At 38.3% G+C, this 27,761-nt stretch overlaps 1 protein-coding gene and 1 pseudogene across 1 annotated transcript; one reads left to right on the top strand and one right to left on the bottom strand.

Moving 5' to 3' along the window:
- Positions 1-27,668, top strand: ACTL6A (actin like 6A). The gene is made up of 14 exons (XM_065876221.1): positions 1-188; positions 7,212-7,288; positions 7,452-7,626; positions 10,972-11,072; positions 12,902-12,999; positions 17,928-18,022; positions 18,311-18,417; positions 18,515-18,604; positions 19,766-19,827; positions 20,455-20,569; positions 20,720-20,800; positions 22,764-22,859; positions 25,370-25,456; positions 27,209-27,668. The coding sequence occupies exons 1-14, from the start codon at positions 164-166 to the stop codon at positions 27,287-27,289; spliced, it is 1,290 nt and encodes a 429-aa protein (XP_065732293.1). The 5' UTR covers positions 1-163; the 3' UTR covers positions 27,290-27,668.
- Positions 12,176-12,505, bottom strand: LOC136122565 (small nuclear ribonucleoprotein G pseudogene; annotated as a pseudogene).
- Positions 27,669-27,761: the final 93 nt, after the last annotated feature.

A 27,761-nucleotide genomic window follows, 5' to 3' on the forward strand; every position in this document is an offset into this window, starting at 1 on the left:
AAGTGTGACTGCGCGCCGGGGTGGACGCCGCTTTGTTGCCTGAGGGGGGTGGCAGTGGAAGTTAAGGGAGTCGGGGACCAACGCTTCTCCGGACCCGCAGTCGCGGCCGTTGCAGTCACTTCACCGGGTGGCCTTTAGCGTAGGAGTCGCGTCGATAGCAGCCATGAGCGGCGGGGTGTACGGGGGAGGTGAGTGAGTGCTGCCGATGGAGAGCGCGCCTTTTTAGCGCGTGGGGTTTGTAACCGCCGCCCCCAGCCCTCCCCTCTCCTCCCCGGCGGCCCTTCCGGTCTCCCCATCTCGGGACCCCGGCCTCCCCGCCCCATCTCCGCCCCGCGCTCTGCCCGCCCCTGGACCCCCCCCCCCACCCCCCGCCTCAGCGAGTGCCTCAGGCGCCCGGAGTCGCCGCCCCCTGCGGCTCCTGCCAGCTTCGGCCCGCGGAGGAGCCAGCCTTCGAGGGTGCTCGCCGCCTCGGGGCTGGGCGGGCAGCTCCTCTCAAGGGCCCGGCCCGGCGAGCCGCGGCTGGGGTGACCGGCCCTGGGGTTTCCTCTCTCACAGCCGGCTCTGTCGGCGTGTGTGCGCTCGCATGTTCTTAAACTTGGGAGGTCCTGGCAGTTCTCCGGCGTGGACGGAAGGTTTCCGCGGCGTCCCGGAGATGGCAGAGCGAGTCCTGAGGAGTGGAACTGATTGAAGGAGTGGCGGTCACTCAGGACTCAGCGTCCGCGCCCCGAGCTCACTCTGCCTCACACCTTTCAGTGACTCTTGCCTATTTATTGACTGTGGATGCTCCGGAGTTACCTGTGGGCGGGTCTGCTCCGGCTTAATTTAGGAACACATGTAATTGAAGGATGGTTACGGTTGGGTGGGCTGCGGTGTAGTGAACGATTACCACGGGCCTGGGGACTACACAGACCGGGGTTAGAATATCAGGCTCCCCATTTAGTTAGCTCATTGGCCTTGGGCAGGTTACTTAACTTTTCCCAACTTCAGGCTCCTCTTTTGTGGAATGATGGTTCCTACCCATTGGGGTGGTTGTGAAGGTAAATGGGATAATGCTACACTTGCTGCGCAAAGTATGATCCAAGGATCGGCAGCATCAGCATCACCTGCAAGCTCGTTAGAAATGCAGACTCTTAAGCCCCACTCTAAATCTACTGAGTCAGAGCCTCCGGTTTTGCAAGATACCTAGATGAAGCACTGATGTGTATGATTCATGCTTTGTGTTGTGTTTGATGAGTTAGAGAAGAAAGAGGCAAACCCAAAGTGTTGCTTTTGTTATTGTTGCTTTCTGAAGCGGATGGCATTTTATAGGTAGGAGATGAAAATAATAAGGTTTTCAAAGGTTTTAGTAGTTTTGGAGTGACGTTTGAGTCCCCACTCAGGTGACACGCTGACCCTCACCCTCTCCTTCTCCATATATGCTTTTGGTTTTGATTTCTCAAATGTGAGAGTCAGTAGTTTTCCAGTTTTACTTTTGAGAAAGCCTAGTGGATCTTCATGATTTACTTCTTCCCCATCTGAAGATGTAATCCTGACAGAAAGACCTGATCTATGTACCTTTGCCTTATGGAGGCTGCTGACTCTTTTGACTTTCAGGTTCACTGATCCAAGAACCTAAAGGCTGTCCACTGAGTATTTCCTTACAAGGCATTGTTTAATGTGACTAACGTAGAAATGGATACTAATAATGCCAACAGTTAACATTTATTGAGTGCATACTGTGTACCAAGAACTGTTCCAGAGGCTTTTCATGCATTGCGTTTAATACATGCATTAGGTCAGTTAATCCACAACAACCACTGTAGGTGGTACTACTTATCCCCATATTATTAAAGAAGAAAATGAGGTGTAGAAGAGGTTAACCAGCCCAGAGTTACATAACTTTCTAGTAAGTGGGGAGCAGGAAAAGAAAAGGCATTTCAGTAAAACCCTTCCCCATAAAAAAAAAATTAAAAATAAAAAGATTTTGGTTGTTTCTCCATAAGCCATTTTTCAAGTATGGAACCACAACATATTCAGGTATGGTTTAGGTATTCAGAATAAACATCCTGTTTCTCATTTGCATATGTAGAGGAATATTTCTTAAAGCCTATCTCACATATAAAGTATATAAAACTCACAAAAATAAGTGTATGATTTTGTGTTTGAGCTACTACTGTATGGCCAGTATTTATAGTGGGTCATATTTTCCAAAGGGTTTACTGTGAAAGGGTTTCCAAATTCTTGAGAATCAAGAGTCTTCTTCAAATTAAAATTCTACTATGTCCAGTTTACCACACTGATTAAGATAGGAAAATAACTGATTTGTTAGATTTTTCTTTTCACACAAAAAAATTTTGAGTGCTTGCTATGTGCAAAGTATAGCTTCTGCCTTCAAGAAACTCGCAGTCTTGTAGGTGAGTCAGTCAAATAAATAGACACCATATTTAATTTATTTTTAGTTGTACATTCCACCCCAGACACACACATACACACACACACACACACACACACACATTTAAAGAGCTGAAGTTGGAATATTATTGATGGCGTGGCAGAGCTTAATTGGCAGCATGTTTTTCTCCTAGTGGTGCGTGAACTAATGGTGCAGCTTATAGTTTATAGTGTCTTATATGGATGATAAATTCAGTGAAGTATGTTCAATAATGACAATATATAGAAGATACAAAGATAGCACAGACAAAAAAGTTAACTCAATGTGGAAGAGTCAAGGGACTTTACAAAGGAGGTTATGAGGATGATGAAAGAAGAATAGAGAGGGACAGCATATGCAGAGTAGACGGTGTGTTTAGGAGACAACATAATCTTCAGTAATGGTAGTGTATGAGGTGGGAGGAGAGACTACTGCCAGATTATGCTAGGTCTTGAATATCACCTGGGTAGAATAATTTGAATTTTATCTTGGGATGATGGAAAACCACTGATGATTCTCCCTTTTCTTTTCATTGAAGGATTTATGTACCAAAATGTTCAGTTACAGTTTTGAAAGATAACAGTGCAGCAGTTTGAAAGGTGGATTGAGACGGTAAAGATGGAAGCACAATACCTGTAGGGAGTTGTAATTCCTGGTTGAGATAAGAGCTTGACTCAAGGCAGTGGCAATGGTATTAAAGAAGAAGGGATTTGAGAAATATGTAGCAGAAATATTTGTCAGAACTTGATGAGGGATATGAAATATGAAGGTGTTCAGGAAGACTTTTGCCTCTGATGACTGGAGCCACTACTAACTGTGATAAGCACAGCTGAGATTAGATTAGGCAGGATGGGGACAAGGAGACAGTGCTTCAGGTATGTTGAATTTGAGGTACCCATGGGACATCAGGTGAAAGCAGTGTACAGTAAGAAGTTTGAGATCTGGATCTGGATGAAGGTGAGGGCTTGAGAGAGATTTGAGTTTGGAAGTACCACTGTTTAGGTAGAAATTGAGGCTGTAAGAGTGGAGCAGGTTACCTAAGAAAGGGTAAGTTAGAGGAGGGGACTGCTAACATGGAGTCCTTGGCCTCCCTAAGGAGTCCATGGATATAACTAACTGAATTTTTTTTTTTTTTTTTTTTTTTTGCGGTACACGGGCCTCTCACTGTTGTGGCCTCTCCCGTTGTGGAGCACAGGCTCCAGACGCGCAGGCTCAGCGGCCATGGCTCACCGGCCCAGCTGCTCTGCGGCATGTGGGATCTTCCCGGACCGGGGCACGAACCCGTGTCCCCTGCATCAGCAGGCGGACTCTCAACCACTGCGCCACCAGGGAAGCCCTAACTAACTGAATTTTATTCTAATTAGTTTCTTTTATAGGCTATTTGAAAACATTCTAAGAAGACATTCATAAGTGTCCTAAGCTGTCTGTATCAGTTTTCCAGGGCTACCATAACAAAGTACCACAGACTGGGTGACTTAAACAACAAAAATTAATTTTTTCACAGTTCTGGAGACTAGAAGTCTGAGATCAGGTATTGACAGGGTTGTTTTCTTTGGAGGCCTTTCTGCTTGGCTTTCAGTGGCCGTCTTCTCCCTGTGTCTTCACATGGTCTTCCCTCTGTACATATCTGTGTCCAAATTTCTTCTTCGTGTAAGGATATCAGTCATTGAATTAGGGCCCACCCTAATGATCTCATTTTAATTTAATCATCTCTTTAAAGACCTTATCTCCAAACACAGTCACATTCTAAGTTACTCGGGGTTAAGACTTCAACATATGAATTTCAGCCTCGAACATTGTCAAAGGGGTCCATGGAACAGAAAAGGTTAAAAGCCCTGGTGCAAGGCAAAAGGTTGATCCTTGAGAACAGGAGTAGAAAATTTTGGTTAACCAAGCAATTAATTCATTTAGTTAGGATACTTCTTTACCCAACATTCTGGTTAATCAAAGTGTTAGAGTTTACCAGTTCATGTCATTGGTGTACAATACTTACTGTTTGTACCTTAGTTTACATGCTGTGGTGAAAACAGATGCAATGTTCTGCTTTTAAGGACCTTTCCTTTCAGACAAAATAATTTGGATCAGAGATTGTGTAGAGAAAAGTTGATTACTTTGGGAAATGTAACAAATACAGAAACTTCCTTTCAAACATAGGTGGCTCTTCATTTTATTTCAATAAAAATGAGATCACTATTCTGTAAGGACACCATCTCTCAACTGTGATAATTGTAGTGTAATAATTGATCTTTATTTTTTAAATTATTTTTTTAGTTTTTGAAATACTTTAAACATTAAAAAGTAAAGTATATGTAAGTTTATATATGATACTTCTGTACTCACTACTGAGATTAAATAAATGTAATGTTTTGTCAAATTTGCCTCAGATATTTTACGAAATAAAATTGATATTGTTGAAATCAACAATATAGATAAAATCTATATTGTTGATATAGATTCCTCTTCTCTGCCTCCTTAGAGGTTACCAGAAACCTGAAGTTGGTATGTAATATTCCCCAACCCTGTGCATATTTTTATACTTTTATTAAGTGAGTGAATCCATAATGAATTAAGTAGTATCAAAATATGTGTGCATAGTAACTAGCTTTTTAAACTAATTCTTTTGAGATTTATCCATGTTAATACATGTAGATATAGACCATTCATTTTTTTTTCTGTTTTTTTTGTTTTGTTTTTTTTGTTGTTTTTTTTTTTACGGTACGCAACCTTTCACTGTTGTGGCCTCTCCCGCTGCGGAGCACAGGCTCTGGACGTGCAGGCTTAGCGGCCATGGCTCACAGGCCCAGCCGCTCTGTGGCATGTGGGATCCTCCTGGACTGGGGCACGAACCCACGTCCCCTGCATCGGCAGGTGGACTCCCAACCACTGTGCCACCAGGGAAGCCCTAGACCATTCATTTTTAACTGCTATGTAGTATTTCAGTCTATGAATAAACTGTAGTTTATTTTCCTACTGAGAGACCATTTAATCTTCCTACCTATTCCTGTGGCACGCAGTGTGATGATAATAATTATAATGAGCTACCACTTATTGTGCTTATTATGTACCAGGTACTGTTCTAAGTGCTTCCATACTTCTAGCATCCTGCAAGATAGGGACTATTATGCACATTTTACATATGAGGAAAGTGAGGCAGAGAGGTTAGTAAATCACCTGAGGTCACATAGCCAGTGAACATTCTCTTACATGTCTCCTTGTGATATACGTGAGAGAGTTTCTCTAGAGAAGACATAAGTGTAATTTCTATGTATGCACATTTTCAACTTTAGTAGATATGACTAAATTGCCCATGGTGCTTGTATCAGTTTACAACTTTTTTTTTTTTTTGCGGCGCGTGAGCTTCTCTCTAGTTGTGGTGTGCAGGTTCCAGAGCACAGGTTCCAGGGCTCTGTAGTTTGCGGCTCGCAGTCTCTCTAGTTGAGGCGCATGGGCTCAGTAGTTGTGACGCATGGGCTTAGTTGCCCCGCGGCATGTGGGATCTTAGTTCCCTGATCAAGGATTGAACCTGCATCCCCTGCATTGGAAGGCGGATTCTTTACCACTGGACCACCAGGGAAGTCCCAGTTTACAACTTTACTAGCAAATGTGTAAGAGCTCCTCTTTTTCTACATCTTTGACAATACTTGGTCTTATCAGCCTTACTAATTTTTGTCAATTTAATTGAGCTAAGTAGTATTTCTTTATTATTTTTAATGACTGAGTGAAAAAATCCTTTGAAAAATCAGTGCCTAGAAAACCCAAGTGCTTTGTTTTAGGAGGCGTGCTGTTTTGGGTGAAGCATTTTAAAGTGTAATTAGAGGCTTTTCTCTGAATTTGAATATGAAAAAAAAATACTAGCTTTCTCTCTCAGTATTAAACTTTTATCTCCTACAAATCTGGAAATGTGCAAACTTCAATGATACCTTCATTTTAATGATTTTTACCTGGCCTATATTATTATACCTTAAATTCTTATTCTTTAGGTTCCTTATTTTTCTTGGGGTTTTGCTAAGTTTATTCCCTAATTGCATGAAATATCATGTTGATTAACGTATGAAAAGAATGGTATACCTTAGTGTACTGGATAGCTTTCCTTTGCCCCTCCAGATCCACTTTCCACCCATTTCCACCCTCTCTGTGCCCTTAAAGACTGACCCTTGTAGACTGCATCAGTGAACTCTCTTGGCCTCTGGTTTGGCCAATGGTAGGGTAACCATACTTGCTGCTTTGTGTCTCTTGTCCTGGTATAATTATTAATAGGGGCTCCTATCACATTCAGTAGTGGCTCAGTTTGGGTGAGAAATTATAAGATCACCCTAGCCAGTGGTGAGAGAGGTTGGCAAATGTATTAGTCTGGTTCCTTTTCCTCAGGGTCAGCCAAGGCTGATTCCATCCCTCAACTGAAGATCACAGCTCCTGTCCGATGCCCTCCCAATACAGGTCTCTCTCCGGGTTCTGGTTTCTTCAATTCTAAGTGTGGCAACAGATTTCTGTTATTACTAGTCCTAGGGTACCATACTGTCCTTTCTGGTTTTCCTATATTTTGCCTGTATTTTTGTAAGTAGACCCTTTAATAAGTAAACTCTCCTTAAATTGCCTAATTTTAGTGTACCACCTCTTTCCTGATTGAACCTCTACTGATATACTGTGTATGACTTGTTATATTTTAATTAAGTGAATCTTTAAGGTGTATTTAAAACTTGGTTCAAGCTAGTAATAATATGAATATAAGCACATTACGTACTCTTAATTTTCACATGATACTTGTAAGTCGTTAATGTTAATTATCTTTTCATCTTTTCAGATGAAGTTGGAGCCCTTGTTTTTGACATTGGATCCTATACTGTGAGAGCTGGGTACGCTGGTGAGGACTGTCCCAAGGTAAGTGGAATGGTAGAGTTAATTGGATATGCAAAAGCCATTCATGTAGAGTTAAATTCATGCGGAAATTCTGACGCAAATATGGTAAAATACATTAGTTGGTGGAAATGACTTCTTGGTAGAAGCAGGTAAAATTTGTAAATAATGTTTTTGACTCTTACAGGTGGATTTCCCTACTGCTATTGGTATGGTGGTAGAAAGAGATGATGGAAGTACATTGATGGAAATAGATGGTGATAAAGGCAAACAAGGCGGTCCCACCTATTACATAGATACTAATGCCCTGCGTGTTCCGAGGGAGAATACAGAGGCCATTTCACCACTGAAAAATGGGATGGGTACGATGTTTTTTTCTATGGATTTGATTCTAAATGTAGAGTATGCATAGTATATTTTAGATATAAACCAATGGCTTCTTAAAAGTTGAACATCAGCTATTTTTTTTTTGTTTTTATTCCATAAACTGATGTTCCAGGCACTGAGAATACAAAGATGCATAAAACGTGTTTCTTTTCCTCAAGAAACTCATAGGTAGAGGAGATAGATGTGTGTATATGTGTGTGTGTGTGTGTGTATATATATATATACACACGCACATATATATATATATATAGGATAAGTGCTATAATATAACTATGTTTGATAAGCAGTGGGATTAGAGGGGTGGGTATTTAACTCTATCATTGGGGGTCAGAGATGGTTTTCACAAAGGAGGTAACTTTTGTACTGAATCTTGATCACTGAATAAGAATTAGCCTGACTGACAAGGCTGGGTAAATTAGAGCAACCAGCATGTGTGAAGAGATGGTGTTGTGGAAGAAACTTCCATATTTAGAAGTGTCATCAATTAAGTATGGCTGTAACAGTAGGTACATTATGGCCAATTGCAGGAAAGGTAGGCAGAGAGCAATCATAAAAGGGCATGTAATGCCAGGAGTATATTAAGCTGGTAACTGAAAGGTAACTCCAAAGGAATTTAAACAGTATTTTATATATAAATGCTCATATGTGCCAGCTGGAAAGATTAATCTAACAGTCCTGTGTAGGCTGGATTGGAGGGAGATACTAGAGATAGGAAGATCAGTTAGGGAGGTGAGTCCAAATGAGAAATGAAGAGGGTTAAAATTTTAATACTGTTGGCAGAGATCCTGAGGTGGCTGTCAGAGATATCCAAGACAAATGGTACTAAGTGTTTAAAGAGTTGAGAAAGTTTCCTAGATTTTTGATTGGAGTCACTGAATGGGGGGTACCATGCATTGAGGTAGGAATAGCAGGGGAAGGAGCAAGTTTTATGGTCTTAAAAAGCAAGTGTAAGACCCAAGATCACTCTCAGGTCCAGTTTTTCACTAGAAGGACTCACAGGACTCAGCATGTCAGTGTACTCACAGTTAAGGTTTATTATGCTGAAAGAATACAAAGCAGAACTGACAGAAAAAAGGGGCATGTAGAGAAGTCCAGAGGAAACCAGTGCAAGCTTCCAAGAGCTTACAGTGAAGTCATAAAGGATGTGCTTAATCCCTCCAGTAACCAGGAACATGTGTGTGTGGTCTACTAGTAGAGCTCATTAAAGACTCAGTACCCTACTTCACACTCACAGGATGGCTATATTATGAAGACAGACAGTAGCAAGTGTGATGAGGATATAGAGAAACTGAAACCTCCATATCTGTTTCTGGAAGAGAACAAAAAATGGTTCAGCAGCTTTGGAAAAATTTGACAGTTTATTAACAGGTTAAACATAAATTCACCATGTAATCCAAACAGTTCCACTTCTAGGTATCAACAAAAGAGAAATGAAAACATATGTCCACACAAATACATATATGCAAACGTTCAGAGCAGCATTATCCATATTAGCCGAAAAGTGGAAATAGCCCAAGGTGCATCATTGGATGAATGGGTATACAAAATGTGGTATACCCATAAAATGAAGTACTATTTGGCAATAAAAAGAACAAAATACTGATATAAGCTAAAATATGGAAGAACCCCAAAAGCCTTACGCCAAATAGAGGAAATCAGATGCAAAACTCCACATAATGTATGATTACTCTAATATGGAATGATCAGAGAAAGCTAATCTATACAGACAGAAAGTAAAGTAGTCGTTTCTTGGGGCTGTGGATGGAATGGGAATTGACTGCAAAAGGGCATAAAGTTTCTTTTTGGGATGATGGAAATATTCTAAAATTAAATTGTAATAATATTCACACAACTTTGTAGATTTACAAAAGAAAATCATTTAATTGTACACTTAAAATGGATCCATGTTATGGAAAATTATACCTCTATAGAGCTGTTAAAAAAAAAAACTGGAAGGACATTTTTTGTTGCAAATATTTTATTTCTTATATTATCTTGATACTTGGAACAAATGACTGTCTTTTGGATACAGAAAAAAAAAAGAACTCAGTACCCATGGTTTTTATTAGGGGCTGGTCATGTAGGTACTCTGTGCCTAACATGTTCCAAAACCCCAGACTCCCAGAAGGAAAGGTATTCCACATAAACCACACTGTATAAACAGTTGAGGCACAGTGAGCTATTCGTATTTGGGGGAAGTTTTATATCAGTGTAGGGAACTGTTTACCAAACAAGTTCCTAGATGCCAGCCAAGGGTCAGCCTTGCAAGCAGGCCTTTCTCAGGTCTGCTAAGTTAGCTCTTTCTGCACAGCAAGTAGATGAGTTTATTAGTTCAAAGTGTTTGAATATAGGTGCTGATCTAGTAAGCAGGTGAGAGAGATTTTAAGACATGGAGCTGATTTTTTTTTTTTTTACCAGAAAGAGTTTGGGATATGAGAAGAGGATTGAGGATAGGATTCCTTATGAAAATTTATTTCCATGTATGTAACCAATAGAGGTGCCTGTGAAGGAGAATAGAAGGAACAGTTAGGGAAGTAGGAGAAAATTCAGGAGAAGGCCAAGAGAAGAAAAAGTTCTAGAAGTAAAGAAGTCCAGTGATTCTCATTGTTCTCAACTGTGGCACTGAGCTTTACGCTAAGAAGAGGAAAGAGAAGTTAAAGCTACAGAGGAGGTCCATTGATCAAAAAACCCCCATCCTGAGAGGCCTATCAAGGAATGAAATTGCTTTGTTGGACTGCGGCAGAAAAAGTTTGTAAACTCTTGAGTCAGTAGTGTCAGATAGTAATTTAGAGAGGTCAGATGAGATTACAAATGTATCCACTGGATTTGCCTGTTAGAAGCTCATCAGTAACTTATGCGAGCAGTTTCAGTGGGATGTTTAGGTGGAAGGCAAATTGAAAACATACTATTCTCTAATATTTTTTAAGTCTTTACATCTTTTTTCATATAGATTGTAAGCTTTTTAAATGCTAGATCATACAGTTCTTCTGTGTTTTCTCCTACCATTTGAATTGCGTTTTGGGCCTTCAATAAGTACTTATTGAATAATAATTATTTGGTATTTTACGTCTATTTGATACATTAATTACACCTGGGACAGGTCTAGGGGTTGTAACTGTTGGGGCTGGAGAAACCGTATCTAGAAGACAAAGATGATGTCTATATGAAGTGCTGTGTTATGAGGCAGAGCTGTAAAATAAGTAGGTTCTGTATATTACAGTATCAATATTAGTGCTAAACCATTAGACACAGTCTCTCAAAAGATGCTGTATTAATCTTCGATTAAGCATTATTTTCAAGGTATTAATCTTATATTTTAGTTGAAGATTGGGATAGTTTCCAGGCTATTTTGGATCATACCTACAAAATGCATGTCAAATCAGAAGCCAGCCTGCATCCTGTTCTCATGTCAGAAGCACCGGTGAGACAAACTTTTTCGAGTTTCTCTAGGTTGTTTATTTACTCATTTGAAGAGTATTTCCTTTTTCTTTAAGAGACATAGAAATTCATATTTTGAATTTTGAAGATTAGGGAAAGGGATATTCATTTATAAATACTCTTACAACTTTTATTTTTATTATTTCAATAATTAAAATACTCAAAGAACAATAATTAAAGCACCCTAGTGGGTTCTGGTGGTTATTTATCTGTTTTTTCCAGGAATTTAACATTTGAGTTCCTTGGGCTGCTTCCCATTTTGGTCAGTTGTCCCTTATCCCTCAAGGGCAGTGTATATCTGCTTTTATACTCAACCTTAAGAGTGACTAGATTCACTCTTTTTTTTTAATATAAATTTATTTATTTGGCTGCATTGGGTTTTCGTTGCTGCATGCAGGCTTTCTCTAGTTGCGGCGAGTGGGGGCTACTCTGTTGAGGTGCGCAGGCTTCTCATTGCAGTGGCTTCTCTTGTTGTGGAGCACGGGCTCTAGATTGCGCGGGCTTCAGTAGTTGTGGCATGCAGGCTCAGTAGTTGTGGCTCACGGGCTCTAGAGTGCAGGCTCAGTAGTCATGGCTCACGGGCTTAGTTGCTCTACGGCATGTGGGATCTTCCCAGACCCAGCGTTCTAACCTGTGTTCCCTGCATTGGCAGGCGGGTTCTTAACCACTGTGCCACCAGTGAAGTCCCTAGATTCACTCTTAAGATTTAATAATACTTCATGTTTATAAGAATCCTGATATCCCTATACTTTGAAAAGTCTGTAATTTCTAGAATTCGTAGCAGCAGACAATTATACTTATTAAATAATAAAATTTATATTTAAAGTCAATGTTGAACTAGGGCTGGAAATTGCTAGACCAGAGTCTCTTGTGAAATACATTTGGTACAGAGTCAAAAGGGCCCAGAAGACTAGATAATGATTATAAATTATCAGTATTTTGTTATTGTTTTCTAAACTCTAGTTTCTTTTGAGTACCATCTACAAGTGGGAGAACTTGGTGATTTAAAATGCATATTTAAGATTTTGATGACTAGATTCACTCTTTTTTTTTTGACTATTACCAAAGTTTATTTAACAAAAAAGTTCAGTAAGAAAATGTACACGACCCAGTTTTCATCGCAGTAAAATGTGGAGAGGGGACATGTGGAAGCAGTTGATTTCTCTGTTGAAGACAGCTATTGTTCATAACTCGTTCCAAGGCTTCTAACATGATGGTACTCTTTCCTCGTATTACCACCATTCCAGTATTGTTCTGTTGCCCACTAGTTGCTATCTCCACACATTCATCTATCATAAGATTCATAAAGAGATCAAATCCCCTTAATATTCCTTGGACATGTCTGCCACCATTTAATTTCAATGATAACTTCTTGTCCATAAATTTCTTCAACTTGGGAGGGTGAGCTTTGCTCATTATGTGTACTCCACGAGCTCAAAGATGCCTCCAAACGGAATTCGAGTTGTCCCTCACACTTAGATTCACTCTTAAGATTTAAAAAAATAAGATTTAATAATACTTCGTTTATAAGAATCCAGATTTCCATATACTTTGAAAAGTGTAATTTCTAGAATTCATAGCAGCAAACAATTTTATGTATTAAATAATAAACTTTATATTTATTAAATTTATTACAAATACATAGAAATAAATGTTGTAAAGATATTATGAAGAAGATTTTCCATGGTATTTTACTCTATTATTAATGTTTTACATCTTTGTTAATGTAGTGCTAAAATGAATTTTGAGATAAATCAACACTTTAGTTTTTAAACAATAAATAATTTGCATTTCTTTTTCCCTCTTTTCAAGTGGAATACCAGAGCAAAGAGAGAGAAACTGACAGAGTTAATGTTTGAACACTACAACATCCCTGCATTCTTCCTTTGCAAAACTGCCGTTTTGACAGCGTATCCTTGAAAGAGTAATACCCAACTTCTCTTTAGGAGTAACTGTGGTGCTGCTAAAGGTGATACCTTCAGCAGGAAGCCAGGAGCCACTTCTTGCTTGTTCAGAAGTTGAGGCGTTTTTCTCCATTGCTTTTAGATATCTATCTTTTAGTATTCTTATTGGAACTGATGCATGTGAAAATGTGAGAGGGAGACAGGAAAGAAGCACTCAAATTCTTCTCATTAATTTAACAAAGTTTAACAAAAACAGAAATTTTTGTTTTTAGAAGGGGAATGTGACGACAGGACAGTATTTAAGTCAGTTGACCTAGCTGAATTCAAAGATTGCCATTTCCTTCCTCTTCTCCAGTACCTTAGAAAAGTGGAAATTGGCTGTAAATTCATTTAAGGTTTAATCACCAAATATTTTTTACAAGCATATTAAGGGACAGACAAGGAAATATTATGTCCTGATCTCAAAGAATAATATTCTTGTTGAAAACTAAATAACAGATTTAAATAGTACTTCAAAATAGCATTGGCAAAAGTCATAAAGAAGTACATGATTAATTTGAATTTTTCAAATAGCAATTGTAGTTCAGTGGAGTAATATTGTAGCCTGACAAGCCTTTGTAAAGAAAAGAGAATTTAGTTGCAGGATGTGGGGAAAGGAGACCTACATTTAGAGTTCAAGTTCCAGTGCTTATAAACTGATCTTGAATTAGGTACTTAAAATTTGAACTTCACTTTTTACTCATTTATCTGGTATACCTCCCTGGATTGCTGTAATATTCAAGCGAATTTTATATGTGTGAGAATCACTGTGGTAACTGTAATCTAACATTTGTCTGTCGTGGTGTGTCTTGGAGATGACTTTAGCACAAATGTGGAGGTGGAAAGTGTAAGCATTCTTCACAGTGACTTAGTTTAGAGTTGAAGATTTATGTTCGGCTTCAGAACAAGTTGTAAAAATATGTTTAGATCAGACTATAGAAGGCTTGCATGTTAGATTTTAAAAATGTAAACTTTAGACTCAAGAGAACCATTGCAGGTTTTGAGTAGAGGAAGGAGGGAGAGTATTAGCAGACTCATTGTGTGCATTATATCATTTAATTTTCATAATAATCCTGTCAGGAATCAGAGTCAAAGTAAGCAAACTGGTCCCAGTCCACAGCTTGAAAACGGCAGTTCTGAATTTGAACATAAGATCTGTTTGGCTGCTTCCTTACAAGGAGTATGTAAACAGAATTGGTATTGTTTTATTTTTTAACTTTTTATTATAGAAAATTTCTTACACAAAATAAGATAGAATATTATATTGAACCTCCATGTGCCCATCACCCAGGGTCAACAACTTTCAACACAGAGCTAAGTGGTATTAGCTATAACCACAGGCACTCCCCCTCCCACCATGGTTTTGAAGTAAATCCCAGACATTAAGCATGTATCTGTACAAGATGTTACCATATGTCTCTTTTTTTAAAGATATAACCACAATTTATTTTCTTTTTTAAAAAACAGTGTAGTATATTTGAATCAGGACCCAAACAACAGGGATCATGCATTGTATTTTGTTCGATATGTCTCTTAGGTCTCTTGTGGTCTGTAGATTGTACCCACCCTCACCTTTATTTTCTCTTGTAATTTATTTGGTAAGGGAAGTAGATTGTCCTCTAGAATTCCTAACACTTCTGGCTTTTGCTGACTGGTGTTTTTTACTGTGTTCTTCTAGCCCAGAGGTTCTCAAACTTTTTATACCTAGAGCTTTTATTTATGTGGATCATATCTGGTAGTATTTGCCATATTAGAAATTAAGACAGAAACTTAAAAAAATTATATTTGCTTATTTTAAGTAAATTAATAAGCCCATTGTATGATAATATAAATAAAATATTTTAATAAAAAATAACTGTGTTTTCCAAAACCAAAAATATTAATGAGAAGAGTGGCTTCGTTTCACAACTTTTCAAATGTCTTTAACGTTGGACTTAACAGCAGAAGTTGGATTCTCATATCACATTCAGTCTGTTGTGTATCACACATGACATAGCCTCTGGAAAAAAACTCTCTTGTACATTTATGAGAGAATGACAGTGAAAAGGGCAAATAACATCTTAGTATTATTCTAAAAATTGTTTTGACTTCCTAACCATGGCCTTGGGATTCCTTTACACTTTTAAAAATTACTGAGGATGACGCAGAGCTTCTGTTTTTTGTAGGTTATAACTATCAATATTACTGTTTGAGAATTTAAAACTAAGACTCCTTTTAACATTTTCTTATTAATTTAATTAAAAATAACAAAAATACACACATTAATGTCGACAAAAATAACAGTTTTATGAAAAAGATAACTCTGTTTTCCAAAACAAAAATATTAGTAAGAAGAGTAGTATTGTTTTATCTGACTTAATTGATAGCTGGGCTCTTATCTGCCAGCCTCAGGCTCTGTCCTCTTGACACCTCAGTTTGCGAGGCAGGCTTCAGCCTTCTGCTGTCAGAGCTACATGCTGTTGGAGAATTCATTTATTTAAAAAGGTAGCAAAATCACAGAACTCATTGGTGCACCTCTGTTTTTCAAGAATGCATTGCCCTTCTGTTCTCTGCATTTTGTTGGTCCCCCTGCAGTCCTGCAGTTGAATAGTTCAGTTGTCAACCAGAGATTTGGGTAGATTTTATACTCAGATTTTGGGTTTTATCCCTTCTGTGGTTCTCTTTCTTCCAGAGTTTCTACCTTAAATGTCCAGCTTTTCTTCCAGCCCTGAACTCCTTTCTGTGTTCACTCAAGGTGGTAAAGTTGCGATTTTTCATCACTGCTTTCCTGAACTATAGCCATGGAGCTGGGAAGCACTTTTAGGTGAGGAAGCTGCAAACTTGCAGTTTTTACCCCCTCTGGTTGCAGTTTCATGAAGATAAGTTTTGGCTGAGTTTTGACTACTTTTGAATACTTTCCAGTATCTTAAAATGGTCACTTAAAATAATTTGTCCAGGTTTTATAATTGCCATCTTTAGGAGAGCTTACATACTTTTAGTCTGGTGTTACTGTATCACTTTGTACTAACAGAGATAAAATTAGTGTTTATGTATATAGATGGCCAGAGATCAATGGAGTACCAGTAATAGCAAAGATAAATTACTAACCTATCGTTCTGGCCATTTATTCTCAGACCTCTTTCCTCTGATCATTCCTGCCCATGCCTTAGTTCTCTGCCCTTAGCCCTTCATCTCTCTTGACATGTTCTTTCTGGTTTAACTATCTATTTCCTTGGCTTCAGATACCAGTTATACACTGACAAATTCCAAATCCATGTCTGTATCCCAGATCTTTCTTGTGAGCTCCAGGCCCACGTCCAGCTGTCTACTATAACTTTTTTCTATTAGTTATCTGTTTAAGCACTTTAAACTCAATATATCCAAAATTCTTCTCTCCCATCAAATTTATTCTTTCTCCTTTGTGTATTATCTTACTCCCAGTTGTCTAGACCAGAAATATTTCTCATTAACCCTTCAGATTTTGTAGTTATCAAGACCTGTCTATTCTCCACCCTCCCCCGGCCCCAAACCAAACCCTCAAATCCATTTATTTCTTTATCCACTGCCATTGCATTAGGTGCACCCCTTCCTCTTATCTTGCCCAGTCTTCACACTGCAGCTCTGATCATCTTTGGTAATTGCCAGTCTGCTGATTTAAGCCAGAATCATCTTCCACAGCCTTGCCTTTCTTCTCCTTTCAGGCCCCACTGAACTACGCTGCACTTCCCTGACCTCTTCACTACGCTCTCTTGCCTCCTGGCCTTCCTGCATGTGTCTCGTCTTCCCCATGTCCCCCTCCCCAGCTTATACTTGAATTTCCCAGGGACCGGTTATATTCCTATATACTCTCCCATGGCATCTCAAACTGTTCTTTTTATAGCTTTATTGATCTCTGCTGCACTTATCAGGATATCCTTCAGGGCAGAGACAGTTTTGGTTCACCTCTTTGTGTCTTCTCTGCTTAAGGAGTGCTAGTGAGAGAATGACCTCCCTGCTGCCCTCCTTTATTGGGCACCAGACCTATCACTAGGCACATAATAGATGCTCAGTGAATATTTGATGATCCAGTGAATGGCTCTACTCCTAAATGTTGGTTTATGATGTTCATGTGATGTAGGCCTTCTGCAGCACAGAGCTGTGGAAAATGGGATAAGTGGAGTCTGCTGATATTCACTGGCTCTTGAATCTGCCTGGAATAGCTCTTCCTATTGAGTTGGGGGAGATGATGATAACAGCCACTCACCCGCCAAACTGCTGAAATGGTTCTTCTTTAATCCTATGTGAGAATGGTTTTAGTTCTTATCTCAAATGTCACAGCCTCCCACTGTTCTTACCAAGTTTCTATAGATTTTGTTAAATGCTTCTCAGTTTGTTGTAGCCCTTTGATCTGTGCCAGGGACTTTGAATAATTGTGCTGATTTGGACCAGTTTAACAGATGTCTTTCTGGGATAAAGGTTTCTCTGACTTCCTCACACCACCATTCTGGAAGTCCTGCCTGTTGTCATTTGTTTTGAAACCAGAGTTATTATTTGATGCCAACTTTCATCCCCGTATTTATTTTATTATTTTATTTATTTTTTAATTTTTTTTGCGGTACACGGGCCTCTCACTGTTGTGGCCTCTCCCGCTGCGGAGCACAGGCTCCAGACACGCAGGCTCAGTGGCCATGGCTCACGGGCCCAGCCACTCCGCAGCATGTGGGATCCTCCCGGACCGGGGCATGAACCCGTGCCCCCTGCATCGGCAGGTGGACTCTCAACCACTGCGCCACCAGGGAAGCCCTATTTTATTTTTTTTTAACGCATTTTAAGCCACAACGCACATGTTTTAAAAATGCCTTAATAAAACCTTCCCTTTACAATAAACATTATTTTAGGAACCTTGATACTTTCTTTTCCTTAATGCTTTAAACTAGATTTGCTAATGGTCGTTCTACTGGGCTTATCTTGGACAGTGGAGCCACTCATACCACTGCAATTCCAGTTCACGATGGCTATGTCCTTCAGCAAGGTAACTGTATTTAACCAGGGCGCACAGAGGACACAGATCATGAAATAAAGCAATGACTTGGACTATCAAAGCATATCAGTTTCCCAGTCATGTCTTTAAGTGTTTTTTTTTTAAATCTTTAGTATATAGTGTATATTTAAAACTGATGCATGGCTTCATTCATGCCTGGAGGGATAGTTCCATTAATTCTGCTTGAAAACAATTAATCATGTATAAATACACAGAGGAAATTTGTCCCAGGGAGTTTGGATGGAATGCTTTCTTAGCCTTGTTTAATCTGTTTCATAGGCATTGTAAAATCCCCTCTTGCTGGAGACTTTATTACTATGCAGTGCAGAGAACTCTTCCAAGAAATGAATATAGAACTGATTCCTCCATATATGATTGCATCAAAAGTAAGTGATGAATGAATTTTATTTCTGGGATTTACCTCCAACTCCCCACCCCCATGTTGTGAACTCTGTTAACCTAGCACTTGCTCTTGGCACTCAGGAAGCTGTTCGTGAAGGATCTCCAGCAAACTGGAAAAGAAAAGAGAAGTTGCCACAGGTTACAAGGTCTTGGCACAATTACATGTGTAACGTAAGTAACCCTTATTCTCTTTATGAAAGCATTATAGGCTGTAAGTCTTTGACTAGAGTATGAGCACTTTATATTTTCAAACATATTTTTAATGGTATTTTACAAACAATTAATAGCTTTTGGCGGAGTAGGGGTGTGCTTTTCATGCTTGTCAGATATCTCAACAAACTATATTCACTTGGATTACTGTGGTGAGACCTGAAAGGAGCTTTGGGATAAAAACAAGCATTATGCTATTCTGTACATTTTTTGACTAAGAAAATGGTTTTAGTGTATAGAGGCCTGCTGGTGTGGCTCAGTTACGTTCTCTTTCCTAATATGAGTCAGCTATGTAAAAAAATGTGTTACTGTTCACAGCAAGGAGCCAACAAAAGGTTTTCTTTACTGAAAATCCATCTCTGAACATGACTTACTGACAGGGGAGAGGTTAGTAAAACAACCTCTCACACCACAATATACATTCATTTTTAACAGTAAAAGGATATGAAAGTCATCATTTACTATGGCAGGGATATATCCTATTTGACAGTTTCTTACACCTAAGGATAAAGATTTTTTGTGGGTGTTTGGTACAAGGAAAAATTGTGAAGATGATTAATAATTGCGCCTAGACCTTAGACAGGATTTTTCTTTAGCAGCTCAGAGGTCCTATGTATTTCACTGCAAATTTTTTAACTGTTTTATACTATGTCAGTCATTAAAAATTCCATAAGATACAATATATATGCATTTTATATATATTCAGCTAATGAAATCTTGCTTCTGAGCTTATTTTAAAGGGGAAAACAGTAAATTAACTATACTCCAATAAAAATTTTAAAGAAAAAAAATTTTTAAATGGGAAAACAGTGTTCTAAAACCAATTTTGTTATGTAGGACTGGGGTACAAGGGTTCCCACTTGTTTTTATCTCATCATTTTTCCATAATGGTTGTAATTTAAATGTTATATAATTTAACTTATAATGCGAGTGTTTAGAATTGGGTTTCTTGATGCTCAGAGTCCTTACTGGGTAGATTTATACCCTTGAAATGAGTTAGCCATCCAGGAATGTGGTACAGTTTCATTAAGAAAAGTGTTTTTAAAATAATGTTACAGAAGTATAGACTGCAAAGACAAATCTCAATAATTTTGTTTCTTATCCTTTTTTTAAAATCCATAGTGTGTTATCCAGGATTTTCAAGCCTCAGTACTTCAAGTATCAGATTCAACTTACGATGAACAGTATGTTTTCTTATTTTTTCTACAAGACTTAAAACTTAATAGCTTATTAAAACCTTCATACTAATCTTTTAAAAAAAACTGTATACTTAATATATAACTGATTCACTTTGCTGTACACCAGAAACTAACAAAACATTGTAAATCAACTGTACTTCAATTTAAAAAAAACTGTAGGGACTTCCCTGGTGGCGCAGTGGTTAAGAATCTGCCTGCTAATGCAGGGGACACAGGTTTGAGCCTGGTCCGGAAAGATCCCACATGCCATGGAGCAACTAAGCCTGTGCACCCTAGAGCCCGTGCTCTGCAACAAGAGAAGCCACTGCAATGAGAAGCCTGCGCACCGCAACAAAGACCCAACTCAGCCAAAAATAAATAAAAATAAAAAAAATTTTTTTTAAACTGTGTACTTTATAAATGAGGAAAGAAATTGATTTGTTTAGTTTAAAAAATTGTAGAATATGCTTAACTGGTCTAAAGGTAAAAAGTTAAGAATTACTGAATAACATTTTAAAAGAAAATAAGATATTATCACTCTGCTTTCTTATAAGTTGATGATTCCTTAGTAGTTTATAATTCTGAAGAGGATTGTTTTTGTCTTTTGTTTAATATTGTTTGATATGTTTTCAGAGTAGCCGCACAGATGCCAACTGTTCATTATGAATTCCCCAATGGCTACAACTGTGATTTTGGAGCAGAACGGTTAAAGATTCCTGAAGGATTATTTGACCCTTCCAATGTAAAGGTATAAAAGCTTATTTTTATAATTAGCCTGGTTTTTCCTTTAAAGATCTCTTGTAATTACAAAACCTAAATAAGACTGACTAAACTTTTTTGGATGTGCTTTATTGTTTGAAGGTCTTCTGTGTGACTACTCATTTCTATTTTGTTATAGGGGTTATCAGGAAATACAATGCTGGGCGTCAGTCATGTTGTCACTACAAGTGTTGGAATGTGCGATATTGATATCAGACCAGTAAGTGCCAGTCTCATTTATGGCATAAAGGTATCTTTTAGGGCAATCTAGTGCCCCATTATTTATAATGGCCATCATTATTTAAGTTGGCAACTTTGGCCATTGACTTTGAAGTCCATTTTATAAAAATATGTAAAAAAATGAAGTTCTACTAGAAAAGGAAAAATGCAAAACTCTAGAGCTGTGTCCAGTGTGGTAGCTTTTGGCCACATGTGGCAATTCAGTTAAAATAAACAGAAATTTAAATTTCAATTCTTCGGTTGCACTAGCCACATTATAAATAGCTAGTCGCTGCTCTATGACAGTGCAGATGTAGAACACTTCCATCATCACAGGAAGTTCTTTTGAACACTACTGTTCTAGAGATTTCCTAAAACGTGACATACCAAGATATAGATTATTGGTGATTTTTAATGTACCTAGTACAGTTTTTATTTTTCAGGAAGGTGTGGTTTAGGGTTTAAATTATGTAACTTTTACATGGAGTTTAGATATAAGCTTCATATTTTTTGTGCTTTTCCAAGCTGTTTGTTTCATCAGTTTATTTCTTGCCAAGTTTTAAGGACTAACTCCATATTCCATACCACACTAATTATTAGATTATATCTTATTTAAAAGCTAGATTTAATTTGTAGCCAACATATTGCCTTGATTTTCTTTGAGTTAATGCATTTGCTTAGAGCATAGTGCTAATAGCTAAGGGTCTATAAAAAATCATGTTGTTCAAAAAAGACTTCCGGGTAGTTATGAAAAATGTTCTTTATTTCAACTAATTACCTGCCAGGGATGTGCTGCTTCTAGGATAATGGGGTTGTAAGTATGCAATATTTTAGTGTAAACTCAAGGGGAAGGCAGTTGATTTGAAGTACATTTACTGTAAGACATTGCTAACTTTGTTTTTTGTTGAGTTTTCTCCTTTAAACTATTGTTGACTGCAAAGGAGGAGATGCTTCTATATTCCATTTTCTCTTTCAAAAGTTAGATGATTTAGACATTTGGAATAAATTTTTAAAATATGAATTTAGCCACTAAAAAAGCAGGCTGACATTTAACTTTCTGATGCATACATGCAGATTAGAGGTAAATATACTCCTTATTACTGAGAATTTGTTTTTGGCGGGGGAGGCCTCAGCACATGGATTTTGAAAAAGTTCGTCTCTGCAGAAGAGAAAGGTAGCAGTCATTTTGGCCAGGACTGTTGTCAGAGTATGCATTATCCACCATAATCATTAAACCTTGTCTAATTTTAAACATCGTAACTTCTAGATGTGCATTCTGAGATGATGTAATTATGAAATATACCTCTAATGAAATACTGGCAGCTATCTGCCAGAAAATTATGATTGGATTGTAGAATAATTGCTTTAAGATAGTGATTCTTAAATTTTAATGCACAGTAGAATCATCTGGAGAGTTTTCTTTTTTTATAAATTTATTTATTTATTTTTGGCTGCGTTGGGTCTTTGTTGCTGCGCGTGGGCTTTCTCTAGTTGCAGAGAGCAAGGGGTTACTCTTTGTTACGGTGCGCAGGCTTCTCGTTGTGGAGCACAGGCATACGGGCTGCAGTAGTTGTGGCGCATGGGTTTAGTTGCTCCGCAGCATGTGGAATCTTCCCAGACCAGGGCTCAAACCCATGTCCCCTGCATTGGCAGGTGGATTCGTAACCCTGTGCCACCAAGGAAGCCCTCATCTGGAGAGTTTTAAATAAACCAACAAAAACTTTTCCTGGACCCCATCCCCAGAGATTTTTATTTAATTGCCCCCAGGTATTGGTGTTTTAAAAGCTCCCTAATGAGTTGAATATGCAGCCAGGATTGAGAACCACTAGATTAAACTAGTAGGTCTATGTAGAAGTAAAAAATTAAAAAAGGGAAAATTGTACTGGAAGACATGGTTTCATTTGTAGTTGTATTTAAAACTGTTGGAAACATTTGGAACTAATTTATTTTTGTTTTCATCCCAGGGTCTCTATGGCAGCGTTATAGTGGCAGGAGGAAACACGCTAATTCAGAGCTTTACTGACAGGTTGAATAGAGAACTCTCTCAGAAAACACCCCCGGTAAGTTTTGTTTGTTCTTTAGTGGTATTTTTCAGTCATATGTATCCTCACTGCTGGTGAAACTTTATATAGTTTGTTTTTCAGTAGGTTGATGGTATTTTGTGTCTGCCTGGTATGGTATTACTTAAAGTTAATACCCCTTATTAATCAAATTTTTCTAGATGACATCTATTAGTTACTCTTGTACTGTTTGAATCTCACTTTATTCATTGAGTCCATACTTAAGTACCTATAGTCTGTTAGGCACTAAGGATAGAAAATATAGTCCCTTCCCACCAAGGGCTTAGTCAGTTAGGAGGAGTAGACATGCAGAAAATAAAAACTAACGTGCTAAGTGGTTCAGTATGTCATCAACCAGGCACTCTTAAGAACACTGAGGGGAAAGCACTTAACTCCCTAGGAGTGTCAGAGGAAAGCCTCATTAAGAAACTGTTTGAATGAATAGGAGTTCAGCTGGTTGGCAGTTTATGAAAGGACATCTAGGTAGAGGGAATACCATGTGCCGAATATGAAGGGAAGATGGCATATTCCAATATTTTGAAGTAGTTGGCTTATAGTCTGTGTAGAAGTAGGGAGGGCTATATGGCTGGAAAGATGAGCATGATGGTATATTATGTCCTAGGGCTGCTGTAACAAAGTACCACAAACTGGATGGCTTAAAACAACAGAAATTTATTACCTCTCAGTTCTGGAAGCTAGAAGTCTGAAATCAACATGTCATTAGGGCCATGCTCTCTGAAACGTACAGAAGAGAATTTTTCCTTCCCTCTTTCTAGCATTGCATGATTTGCCAGCAATCCTTGGCGTTTCTTGGGTTGCAGTTATAGCACTTCAGTGTCTATCCCCGTTGTCATGTGGCATTCTCCCTTTGTGGGTATGTCCTCTTAAATGAACTCTAGTTGTAATGGATTAAGGGTCCACCCTACATCTGCAGAGACTCTATTTCTAAATTAGGTCACATTCACAGGGACTAGGGATTATCAACATACCTCTTTGGAGGATACAGTTCAACCCACAGAGATAGGTACCAGGTCATGTCACTTATTAATAGCAAACTTACAAGATAAAATTTGGCAGAGGACTGAAGAGCTTTTATGTTTTAGAAACATCCCTTGGTGCACTGTGATAACTTTCAAAAGGATAGAAGAACCTGGTTTAGGGAGAAGGTAGTTTACGTGGCACATTAGTAACAGAGTAGTATAGTAGTCATAGTCTTTAGATTTTTAAACTTCCATCAAGTAGTTTTTTGTAAGGTATCCTGCAATAAATATTACATTTTAAAAAACTTTATTAGAGATTACATAGGCCCTAACAGAATCTATAGAATTTGTGTATTTGATAGCCTTTGGTTTCTCATAAAAAGGACTGTTTTACATATGCCACATTTTTATATTTGTTATGTAAGTATTGATATAGGCACAAGATTGATACCTCCGTACATTCTTGGAGATATAGACTGACCTGGCATCTACCTTAATTATAGTACTAATCATTAGATTTCATAAAAGTCCCAGAATAATGAATATAGACTTGGGCTGTCCAGGGTCTGGTCAAGACCAGTTAGATACTATCCTTGTCTTTTAGGAGGCAATTAAAATGTAATGAAATCAACAACAACAAAAAAAATTTAATGAAATCCATTGTAATAGATATCAACCAGTTCCTCACCTACAAAACCCTGTATTCATCCCTCCTGCTCTCAGCACCCCTCCCTCCCATTCCACATACTCCACCCCTGCTACATACACAGTTATTTCACTGTGAAAAAGACTCAAACTGTATGTTCATATATAGAATAATTGGTAAGTATCAACAGTTTGAGAACTCCCCAGAAGCAAATTCCTAGGTAGGGGGGAAATCTCTCCATACAGGAAGTGAGATAGGGATAGTGCTGAGCCATAAAACCATGTTTATTGAGAGTGTTCCAGCAGAACAGAAACACTAACTTGAAAGAAAGCAGTGTGAATAAACTTTCCTGAGATCTTATGCCTGTGTTTTGATTTGGATGGGGGCAGGGAGGAATAGGGAGGGTTGAACTAAGATATGAGGGATGAACTAAATGAGGAGGGATTTTGAAGGCCTAAAAAAGTAAGTTAGAAAGTTGAGCACTACAGAAAGGGCAGCAGGTTGGGATAATAATTATACTTGATGTTGGACAAAATGAAATAATATATGAAGCACTTAGCACAGTACCTGATTTATAGTGTTAAGTACTTATTTTGCTGTTTTAGGATTAAATTCTGAATGCCATGCTATCTAGTATGCAGTTTTGTAAGGTTTATATAATTTATTCTCTTATTCAACTACACATTACAAGACATAATCAAAGTACTTTAAAATCCTATACAGTAGTCCAACCTATGCCTACTATTAATCTGGCTACTACAAAATAATCATGTGTAATTAGTGCTTGAACCAGAGCCACTAAAAGGTCATAACTTGAATTTCCTAAGTTAAGTCACTTGTTCTATTTGATCCTACTAATACTTATTCTTCCCTTTCTATTTTAGAGTATGCGGTTGAAACTGATTGCAAATAATACAACAGTGGAACGGAGGTTTAGTTCATGGATCGGTGGCTCCATTCTAGCTTCTTTGGTTAGTAGATAAACTACTTTACAAAATAGTTGAAGATTCTTATTTAACTTAAATGTATCACTGAAAATACTAAATTTAGTAGAAAGACTAAAAATCCCCATGGATCATTTATCTTTGCAGTTTTTAGCTATCAAATTAGTAGAGGACCTGATACCAGTTTTACATGTTCCAAAATGACAAAATGCCTCAATGCCTCATTAGTGGGTATTGTCAGCCTAATTAGTTTCCCCTCTCACACAGAGGCGGGCATCTGTTAACTTATCCTTGCCTCTTTTAATAATACTCCCATTGGCTCTGGTCAGGACTTAACCTGCAGCACATTTAAAATTAAATCATTCCGGGCTTCCCTGGTGGCGCAGTGGTTGAGAGTCCGCCTGCCGATGCAGGGGACACGGGTTCGTGCCCTGGTCTGGGAAGATCCCACGTGCCGCGGAGCGGGTGGGCCCGTGAGCCATGGCTGCTGAGCCTGCACGTCTGGAGCCTGTGCTCCGCAACGGGAGAGGCCACAACAGTGAGAGGCCCGCGTACCGCAAAAAAAAAAAAAAAAAAAAATTAAATCATTCCTTCTTGGGTTCTGGTTGCTCCCTGGCCTGTTGGTGAGGTAGAGTAAGTCAGGAATTGGTTCTTAGGGCAAATGGTGAAGTCATGGTGTTGGGGTTTGCATGCTGCTTGGACTGGTGCCTACTGTGAATCAAGAGGAAGTCCTTGTACTTATCTGCACCCTAAATTTGGAGGATTTCCCCTTCACCTCAGAGCAGCCAAAGTAAATGTCACTAAGTACTTATGCTAAACATTTTAAAAAGCTATTAACTATTAAATGTTTGTAACTGTCCATTTATATATTTCTGGTCTATGTTCTGTTTCTAGTCTTTTAGTGATCTTAGTTCAAAACTGGATACAATATATGAATCCACTTGAATAATCATAGGGAACGAATTTCTTCTCCTTACACGTCTTAGTAGTAACGTAGTCCACGTTCCTTCCTCCTTTAGTCATTTTCCTCCTTTGACCTTCTGTTTATTTTGCATAGTGCGTGTGTACTGTCGTTTGTGTACTTGTAAAACTTTATCCTAGTTTGAGTTCTAAACGTTACCATTAATCAAATGCTAGAACATTTCATCAATGCTGTACTAGGATCAAGCCTTCCAACAATTTCTGTTTTTGCCTTAATCAGTCCATCATAGCTAAACTCTTCATCTTCCTTTCCCAGCATTTTCTAAATCCTCATGACAGTATAGAAAGATTTAATATTCTATATAAACTTGGGCAAGACTAAATAGTGTCTTTGCGTGTTCTGGAGGAGGGCAGAAAAAAGAAGGGTGTAATTTTTTTTTTTTAATTTATTTATTTATGGCCGTGTTGGGTCTTCATTTCTGTGCGAGGGCTTTCTCTAGTTGTGGCAGTGCGGGCCACTCTTCATCACGGTGCGTGGGCCTCTCGCTATCGCAGCCTCTCTTGTTGTGGAGCACTGGCTCCAGACTCGCAGGCTCAGTAATTGTGGCTCACGGGCCTAGTTGCTCCACGGCATGTGGGATCTTCCCAGACCAAGGCTTGAACCCGTGTCCCCTGCATTGGCAGGCAGATTCTCAACCACTGCGCCACCAGGGAAGCCCAGAAGGGTGTAATTTGAGTACTATTTGGGGAGGGGTTTAAGAGTTCTTCAAAAATTAGGAGTTGTGATAATGAAGATATTAAAAGAAAAAATTTTCTAATAGAAAGGTACATACGTAATTTTTTCTTTCCATTTCACAGGGCACCTTTCAGCAGATGTGGATTTCCAAACAAGAATATGAAGAAGGAGGGAAGCAGTGTGTAGAAAGGAAATGCCCTTGAGAAGAGTTCCCAAATGACTACCTTCTTTGTCACCTTACGTTTCATAGCTTTAGTATACTCAGGAAAAGAACAACCATCTTTTGTAGAATGTTTATACATTTTTGCATATTTCAATTTCCACTTAAATTTTTTAAGGCTTTAACTGGCTCTGTAAATTAAAATAAGTTTGTGCTTTCCTTGAAATGCACTTATTCTTATTACAAGCATTTTATAATTTTGTAAAAATGTCTATTTTCTCTAAATATTTTGCTTTCAGTAAAATGCTTTCCAACTCTGTTTATGGTAGAATTGCTTTTTATTGACTAGTAAAACTTACTGCCTATGTTTTTTACCTTAGGCTTTTAAAATTAAATAAAAATTACTAGCCACTCCAGAAATACTTTTTTTTTGGACTGCTGTGTTGTAACTTGCCACTTTAAGTAGTAAATGTATTTATCATTATTTTGAATGGAAGTACTCACTGTTTATTAAC

Source organism: Phocoena phocoena, chromosome 4, assembly GCF_963924675.1.
Source record: "Phocoena phocoena chromosome 4, mPhoPho1.1, whole genome shotgun sequence".
In the NCBI taxonomy this organism is placed as follows: Eukaryota; Metazoa; Chordata; class Mammalia; order Artiodactyla; family Phocoenidae; genus Phocoena; species Phocoena phocoena.